At 42.3% G+C, this 9,320-nt stretch overlaps 1 protein-coding gene across 1 annotated transcript in view; it reads left to right on the top strand.

Moving 5' to 3' along the window:
* The first annotated feature begins 3,385 nt into the window (after window positions 1-3,385).
* The window catches only part of tbc1d16 (TBC1 domain family, member 16), a 16,374-nt gene continuing 10,439 nt past the window's right edge, over window positions 3,386-9,320 (top strand). The window contains exons 1-2 of the mRNA XM_020616437.1: window positions 3,386-3,578; window positions 9,012-9,206. Coding sequence (XP_020472093.1) covers window positions 3,475-3,578; window positions 9,012-9,206 — 299 coding nt within the window. The 5' untranslated portion in view covers window positions 3,386-3,474. The remainder of the gene's footprint in view (window positions 3,579-9,011; window positions 9,207-9,320) is intronic.

Genomic DNA, 9,320 nt, shown 5'->3' with positions numbered 1-9,320 from the left:
TTAGCCATGGCGATGCTGGAGGGCGAGGAATACCACTGCTACAGGCCCACTGGTTCAGATGACCTGCCTGTCCCACGTAGAGCACACTGCTGCTTTGCCTTATAAACTTCACGTCCGCCCCACAATCACACACACTTAAAACCCACGTTACAATGACTCAAATAATCCCACGTCTCTGTGCTGCAGGTCCTGCCAACAACGCCAAAATTGTGACCGGGCCAATATACAGGCCTAGGCAACTCAGACCGTAATAACTCTTAGTAGTTCCCCAGGAATAACACCCCTACTGTTTTCAGAGGTCAACTTCATGCAACAGCGTCTCCCCAGGTGTTATTTATATCCCTGATTGTTCTGCCAAATTACTAACCAGGCGGTGTAGGCGTAGCCAACCCGCCGGTTATATAAAGTTATCTAATAAATGTTGTGAGTAAAAAGTACAATATTTTTCAGTAAAATGTAGTATGACGTAGCTGAAAATGAAAAGTAATGTACAGACATACAGTATCAAAATTGTACAGTACTTGAGTAAATGTACTTAGTTACTTTCCACCTTTGCTTATCAAGTAAAAATGCCAAATATTCCCTGGCACCACCTTCTTAATAGTGAAATTTGTGTTTTGTATTGTTTTAAATTGAATATCTTTACATTTTGGAGCACTGGTCAGACAAAACATGACGTATAAATGCATCAGCTTGAGCAGCTTCAGATTTTTTGACATTTGATGGACTAAACAACAAAAGACAGTGAAACTACTCGTTACAGGCCAAATAAGAGCAACCCCATTTTACAAGATATACTATGTGAATGGTAAAACGTTTCCCAAAAAAAAAACACCCACACTCCCACTTAAAAAAAAAAAAAGTAAGACAGATTATGGCTTACAGTAAGTCTCCTTTCCCAGGTCATACCCAGATTTCATGCCAGCAGCCTTCCTGTCCGGGGTCTGGCATCAGGAAATTGGGTGCTTAATCTGTCAGAGGTAAACATGCCTTCTGAGGAAAAAGGAGGGAACATTCCTCAGATAGAGGAATAGAGGAGTATGTATCAGTGTTCAGCCAACGTGAAAGCACGGTTACACACACGAAGTGAGTCCAAAGGTACAGACTTAGAGCTGACATATGAAATAATGAGTTGTACAGGTCTGTGAGATGGTTGAACAGTAACAACTTCATTTGCTTTTGGTGTTCTTGAGCCTGAGATCTGACCCCTGCAAGCTTTTCAAAGAGGAGTGCCTTCAGCAGCACACCATGCTGTGGCATCAGAAGAACTGCTTTACATTTTGCTTGACATGGTACAAGGTTTCCTTCTGAAGCAGACAGGTTAAACGCTGCTGCTGGCTACTGATAGCTTGGAATTTCACACAGATGGAGTGAAGTGTGTTTGCACATGTCTTTGTGTGTGTACCTACCGGTATGTGAGGGCTGTTTACAAAAGGTGGGACAGGTTTAGTTACACACTAGTACAGTATCCACAGAGCCTGTGATTATGTTAGTAGGCACAGGTGTGTGCAAAGTAAATGTGGCACAAGGAAATGTTGAGCCAGTCCAGAGGGGAGAGGGGATCTTAGGGAGCCAAGTTGTGTCACATTGTCGTTGAAATGTTTACCTGAATGTCATGTTTCTTTCTTTCTGTCATTCTCCCTCATCTTTTCCTGCTCTTTCACACTCCCATGCCAATTCTTTCTTGGACTGACCTCCTCTCTTTTACTTCCTTTTCCACTCCCAAATCTCCTTATCAGAGGATGGGCCCAGCGTCCCGGTGCCTGAGGAGATGTCTCTGGGTCGGCTCCTGCGGCGCGCCTCCTCCAAGGCCTCCGACCTCTTGACCTTTAACCCCGGGGCGGGGGGCTCGTCGTTACGCTCGGGCCTGGATGGCGAGATCATCTTCTCCAAAAATAATGTTTGTGTGCACCCTGCGGAGCCGCTGCCTGGCCTGGCAGAACACCACCCAGGTTAGGTGATTCAAATGTTTTAAACTGTTTTTAAAGGGGATTTTTAAGAGCAAAACAAAACAGAAGATAAACATAAGACAAAATTGCATAAAACTGGAGACTAGAGGCTACAGTACAGTGCATGATATGAATTATTTTCATTTAGTCAAAGGCATTTTACTAGGCTTCTTACTGTTTGATGAGTTCACATATTTTAAACTATACAGTCATGGCCAAAATATTGGCACCCCTGTATTTTTGTCAGATAATGCACCACTTCTCTCAGAAAAGTGATGCAGTCACAAAGTTTTTGTTATTCTCTTGTTTATTTCTTCTGTTTGCATTGGAAAAACACAAGAAAAGCAGAGGAAAAAAAGCCAAAAGTGATCCATTCCACACAGAACTCCAAAAATAGACTGTAGCTGTAGCTAATCTCCCTGGATGTGGATGAAAGAGAAAACTAGATGACAGATTGCAAAGGTACAGGTTTACCCTAAGTGGCCCATTGCTGATGAAAGGTTTACGGTTTATGTTGCCGTCTGCAGGCTATCTTTGTCTGCACGTGGAGAAGGACGAGAGCCTGGGCACCACACTGATTTTGACCTGGGTGCCTAACTCCCGTATCCAGAGGCAGGATAAAATAGTTTGCAACAGAAAATAACTGGGGATGTGTGATATACAGACCCTGACGATGGCTACAAGCTGAAATGCCCAGGTTGAAACATTAAATTTGCTCTATACACCGCAGGTGTTGCTGGACTTTTTGCCTTTTCATTGTTTTTCCCTCGTCTATGCATCTTGGCCGTGGATGAAGCTGTGCCAAAAATTTCTGCTTTATTCTCAAGGTCCTAAAATGTCTTGGATGCATTGTAGCTAATCATTTTAACATAAATTTGAATTTGGATATGCTGGAGACATCTCTGTGTTGTTGATGAAGTTTTGATATTGTGATCATTATTATACAGCAGCAGTATGTGCCTGTGGCTCTTTAGTCTCATTTTCAGTAGCACATGTTAAAATAGTCTCAAAGTAATGGGGAAAAGAGTCATTTCCCAGTTGTTAAATATAATGTATTGCACTGACTTGCTGGACATTGTTTTGAAATGATCAGTTTTTTTGTAAAACGGCCCCATAAGAAAAGGGTTCCTCTGCATGTGTTTAACCAAGTTATTATATTGATAATCAAATACTTAAAGAACACTTGTTAAAATATTACATATCAGAAAGAACATGCAGTTGCACTATGAAAACCACAGGTATCCACTAAGATTAAAAACATTTTTCATAAACTGTTCACTATTATGCTTGATACTGATTATTTTTTTGAACCAACAGACCCCACTCCCGTCCCCCGGCAGCCCAGGAGGAAGATGAAGATGATGAGAGGAACGTTACCAGCAGCACCTCTGCAGAGAGCCACAACCTGGTGGTAGAGGCTTGTGCAGACACCACCTCCTCACACCAGCAGCAGCTGTCCTCAGCCGGGGAGGAGGGCGATGAGGGTTCCTGTGAGCTGTCGGACGAGGTGAGCCGAGACAGCACCATGGGTTCGGACTCGGACACTTTCTCCTCCCCGTTCTGCTTGTCCCCCGTCAGCGAGGCCCTCTGTGAGAGCAGCGGCTCCGTCTTCCTGGACAATGAAACCAGGTCAGTGAAAGGGTTGAAAACGGCTTCATTTATGATCTGTATTATTATTTTTACAGAACGGAGTTAATTGATTTTTCACACTCGTATCAAATCCAAATAATAAAAATAATGTGCGTCATGTTTTACTTGGGGTTTTCCAGTAAAGGCAAGTGTAAAACTAAACTCCACTGTAATCAACTTCTGTGAAATAATAAATTACTGCAATTTAAACTTTAGTTATAATAACTCATTTTGCTCTTACACATCAAAAATGTAAATCATTTAATGAACTCTATTCAATATATGTTTAGAATTACCAGGTGGAGGTGGATGTGCATTTCTAAAATTCTAACCATTTGCAAAAGCAGTTATGTAAATGGTTGGTATTCAGATTTTTGCTGCATCAAGAATTTTAGAAATGCACATCCACCTCCACCTGGTAATTCTAAACATATATTGAATAGAGTTCATTAAATGATTTACATTTTTGATGTGTAAGAGCAAAATGAGTTATTATAACTAAAGTTTAAATTGCAGTAATTTATTATTTTGTGATGAACTATCACCGTAAAAAATGCTGAGTTTGGACAATTTGTTTGAACTTGTTCCAGGGCAACACATTTAGCATTGTTTGTTGTAGTGGTAGAGGAAGTCATCAGTTTACCGACCAGCAACATCTTTGGTGGTCATTTTGCTCATTATTTAAGAAAAACTTCAACAGAAAATTCTTTAGTGTTGTGATTATTTAATTAGCACATTATTGTCTTCTTCCATTTTAATTTACTAGCTTAGTGTAATGATAGGTCAGTAGGGTGCGCAATAGGTCAAGCTGTTAATGAGCTTTAAGAGCACCATCTGCTGGATCGCAAAGCAAATTACTGCAAACATGCTGTTGTGTGGGCGGCACAGTGGGGCGGTGGTTAGTGCTGTAATAAGGCTCTGGGCTCGACCTCAGGCCGGCCAGGGGGCCTTTCTGTGTGTCTTCCTCCCACAGACCACAGACATGCAGCTGAGGTTGATTGGCGACTCTAAATTGCCCATAGGAGTGAGTGTGTGTGTGTGTGTGCTTGTGTCTGCATGTGAGCCCTGTGATAGACTGGCGACTTGTCCAGGGTGGACCCCGCCTCTCATTCAGTGTCAGCTGGGATAGGCTCCAGCCCCTCCACAACCCTATTCAGGAATAGGGTGATGGATAGATGCTGTCGTGCTTATAGACTATAAAGTTTAAGTTAAACAGATCAGTACAGATATTTGAATTTTGAATAAAAGGTGAAAGCCCTATAATAAAGCATGTTTGCATAATTAAAATCTAATTTTACATAAATTTTAATAGAATTATGCAGTTGTGTATTCAATTTTTTCTGAGGTTCTTTTTGCACTGGTATTGATAAGTCGGAGAACTGTCAGATTATTTACACTTACTGCCAGGTGCTTGCTCAAGGAGTATTTGTATTTTCTTTATAGTACTGTAAAGTGCCTTGATAGGATTTTTTTTTGTTGTATTTTTGTGCTATACAAATTAATCTGAATTATTTCTATACAGGAAAAATACCAGTTAGTTCTCATTCAGTTAGATTGGACATTCAAAAGCGTTGTTATATTTTTTTTGGTTAACAGCTGCATAGTTTGCACTATAAGAAGTCAAATTCAGCCTACAAAATACTCATTAGAAGTTTGGTCAGCTGGTTTGAACATTGCTCCCAGTTTGCTCCCAAATAGCGTCAGTGGTAGCTACAGTTCTGTCTGCAGAGATATACAGTATACTGTCAGTGACCTCTGGTTATTTGTGACAGTACTTATTGAATTATAAAGGTGTTTTTTTCAGTTACCCTAACCTGCCACAAGGTGGAGCTAAAAAGAAAAGAATTGATGGCATGAGGGCAGGTTTAGACTCTGAGCCACATGGTGAATCTCAGCACTACAACTGAATGTCCCTTGGGATTGCAAGCAGGTAGATGACTTCACTATAGCGCATGACAAATTGGATGTACTTGCTGAAAGCAACTCTATCTATCTAAATGGTTTTAATGTCACAGATGGCCAAAAAGAAGTCATCAAATCTGTAAACCCAAAACCTCAGAGTGTCCAGAGACCGTTCTCTAATCAAGGCAACCATCTGGACCGTGTGGCTGTTCGGACCTCACGGGTGTTTGGATTTATGATTCCCTCCCATCCTCGTTTTTTCCTCATGCAGCTTTTTGGCCTGACATGTTGCCCAGAATGTGTGTGCGTTTGTGTGTCGAGGAGAGCGAGAGAGGCAGTCAGTGTGTGTTTAAGCTTTTTTTAACCACTCTCAGACCCCAGTTTGCTGTAAGTGCAGTCATTGTGTGACTTGGCAACGCTCTCCGTGTCACAGCTTCTAACCTTTACTGTCCTTTCCTTCCTCCTTTGTGCTTTGCTCAGTGTTTGTCTCCCTTCAGCTCTCTGGCACTCACATCCATCCTCTGTTTTTTCCTTCTTGTCTTAGATTCTCCTCTGTCCCCTGTCTATCCATTCTTTATTTTTTATCTTTTCCTCTTGGTCATTCTCCCTGATTTTTGCAATATTGTTTCTTTCGGTGTTGCCCACCTCTCAAATATCCCCCCCCCTCCCTTCCTAAAATCTGTGTGAAGCCCTTTGATTCCCAGTGCTCCCGGGGTTGTTGTGCTGGGCTGAATGTCAGCTCTCCGGATTAGAGGACTGAAGAGAGCGAAGCTGAAGCCAAAACCCTGGAACCCACTCAATCTCGCTTTCTCTCTCTCTTGCTTTAATTGACACTGTTAAGGGGCCAGGAACTGGAAACATGTCACTTGGAATCATTCAAAGAGAAAGAACCTTGTATGGGAGAGCAAGAGCACATGAAAAGGAAGGGAGAAAGATGAGAGTGGTGGGAGAGAAAAAGAGAAATTCACAGCAGTCTCTGTCAAGTTTCTTTACACGTTTTTCAAAGTTTAACAGCATTAAACCGCTGTGTACTTCCTTCCTGGGACTTGCAGAGTTTTAACATGTGGTCATATCTCAGAACGGTGGTTTCCAAGCCTTTTTGGCTTGTCATGTCTTAAAGCTACCACTTACTCTAGCAGCATTGTGTGTGTCTACTGCTTGTTTTCCTTGTTAATTCATTTTTATTTTTAAAGTCCTGAAGAGGTACACAGACAAAAAACAGTCAGTATTCGGCTTTAAGTGGCAGAAGTGTTTTTTCTGCCTCCCAGTCCTGTTACAGTACCTATAAAAACTGTAGACCTCTGAGTAAGTTTTCATGAATCAAAGTATTTTTGACACTGTTTACCAGAAAAAGAAAAAAATCCCAGAAAAAACAAAGTTATTTAAATTAAATGCAAGTTTATAGTAAATACAGTACACCTGTGTATGAGTCAGGATTGTAAAACCTAACTCAAGATGGATGAATACTTTTTATATGCACAGTAATCATCACATGACCCCTTGCGTTTGTCTTGCGATCCCTTGCGAGGGTCCTGACCCCCTTTCTAGAGAGAGGCCTAGAAAGGGGGGCAGGACAGAGGCCTAGAAAGTCCTGGATAAGAATATATCTGACTTGAATGTGTGTTATTTTGGTTCTGGGATTAATACCACATGGTTAATACATGTTTTCCCCTTTCTCAATATGTGAAGCTTCACTGACCACCTTTCAGTGTGTGCCTGCAGAGCCCACGCCACCTCCTTCACCCGAGCCCTCCCTCATTTCTCTCCTCCCTCCAGGGATTAGTTGGAGGGCCTGGGAGCCCCAGGAGGTCTGTAGCCCTTGGTTCTGGTTCTCAGGGTGACCTGGCAGTATCCTCCCTCAGGATATGTGGAGAGAGGTGTTATGAAAGGCCTCAGGGCAGTTCACCCTGGCCTGGTGGGATATGCTGGTTGAAGACGCCTGGCTCCATCAAAACAGCTTGTTTACATAACGTACTCTGTGTACAGATTGTGGCATGGCTCTTGTCTACATTTGCTACCTACAGCACATGAATAGAATCAGGCTGTTGACACTGACAGACTTTGTTAACCACTTGCTGAGTTTCTGCTTGAATACAGCTCAGTGAATGATACATGCTTACATTCCAAGAATCATGTGCTTCCTCCCTATTTTTCCATGGTTTTTGCACTTTAATTTCAATGTGGAGAAATATTCAAAAACATTTTTGCATATGTAATTTAACCATGATGGAGAAATGAAAGAAATGTCTCCTGCAAATGGTCTTACAGGTCTTGTAGACACTGGAGCTATGAAGAAGTGAGTACAGAGTATAAAAGAGCTCCTTCATATTTCAAATTGCTTAAATCCCTTATCCAGAGCTCTCCGTGCCTCTCTCTGTCTCCTTGTTCCACAGTCTGGTTTGTGGCATGATACATGAGACAGAGCAGTAAATCACTAGATTGCTGAGGAAAACTGTGCAGCTTGGATTGATCAGCCTTGTTGTTTTCCCATCTGCTAACAGGGAAATGATTAGCCAGACATGATTGATTCAGGGTGTAATAGATTAGATCTGGCCAGCCTCCATCATCTTTTCAAAGTACCAACTCCTGTTAAACTATACTTTGTATAAGTGTGTCCTTGTGGTACTTAGAAATTCAGACATTTAGTCAAACCAGGAGGAGAAACATTTCTTCTAGGACAATAAACTACATTTTCAAGTTGAATAACATTTGATTTCATAAATAAGAGTATTTGATAGCAAATCATTTAGACATCTACTTCTCAAATGTCCGCGGGATTAACTCATTTCTGTGTTGGTCTTTTTCTCAGCATTAGTGTGTATTGAGGTGTGTTTGAGATTGCGTTATGGTCCAGTCACTTGTGTTTGTGTGTGAAAAGAGAAATACACTCAACATGCCAGCCAGCAAGTTACTCGTGCGTATTTGATTGGTGTAGGGTGGGTGTCTGTGCTGGCCACATACGGTTTTGTCCTTTTTCTGTCGTTACGTGTGTGTGTTTCTCTGTACATATACGTGGTGTGTGTGTGTGTGTGTGTGCGCGCACTTGTGTGTCTAATCTTGCAACATAGAAACCCTCAGCTCAGATTTCAGTGCCGGGAACAACACGCTGGCCATAGGGGAATGACAGGGGAAATTGGACAGCAGACAGTGTGATTTGTGTGTATACAGATACAGATTTCCTTATGTGTGTGTGTGTGTCCTCACAAGCCTCCATGCATTCCTCCCATTCTCAGCCCTTTGGCAGAACCATATTGAGACACAAAGCAGCGGTGCAAAACTTGGCTTAGGATAAGCCTGTGTGTCTGCACAATCAGTGGGCTAAACGCCACTGGCCACTGTACATATTTATTATTAATGTCTCACATAGAAGACTGACTCTGTATTCAAATGGAAGGAACAACAAAGGAAGGGATAAATATGACCTGATGTCTCACTGATAATTTCATGGAAAACATCACTCACTTCCCTTTAGCTACAAAAACACACCCTTTGAAGTCCTAGTTCATTGCAACTTTTTTTTTTAACCCACAGGGAACTTTGTGAGGAGTCCATGACCCACTCGGCCAGCTCCGCCTCCAGCCTGGACAGCCACGCCCTGTCCGAGAGCAGCGCCCAGTCGCAGGGCGTTCGGTGGGAGGAGCAGCAAAAGGTGCTGGCTCTGGAGCAGTTGTGTGGCGTGTTCAGGGTGGACTTGGGTCACATGAGGTCACTGAGACTCTTCTTCAGGTCAGCCAGGAGTCCAAAAGGTCATAGCAGGGTCATGAGGGGTCACTTTGCTGTGTGATTGTGTGATGTCTCCCACTATGTTGTAGGTTTTAGGGCGGTGTCAGTTTGCTTTAT

The sequence above is a fragment of the Monopterus albus genome, unplaced genomic scaffold, assembly GCF_001952655.1.
Source record: "Monopterus albus unplaced genomic scaffold, M_albus_1.0 scaffold174.1, whole genome shotgun sequence".
Taxonomy (NCBI): Eukaryota; Metazoa; Chordata; class Actinopteri; order Synbranchiformes; family Synbranchidae; genus Monopterus; species Monopterus albus.
The sequence above is the reverse complement of the archived record's forward strand: the minus strand, read 5'-3'. Positions and strand labels throughout refer to the sequence as shown.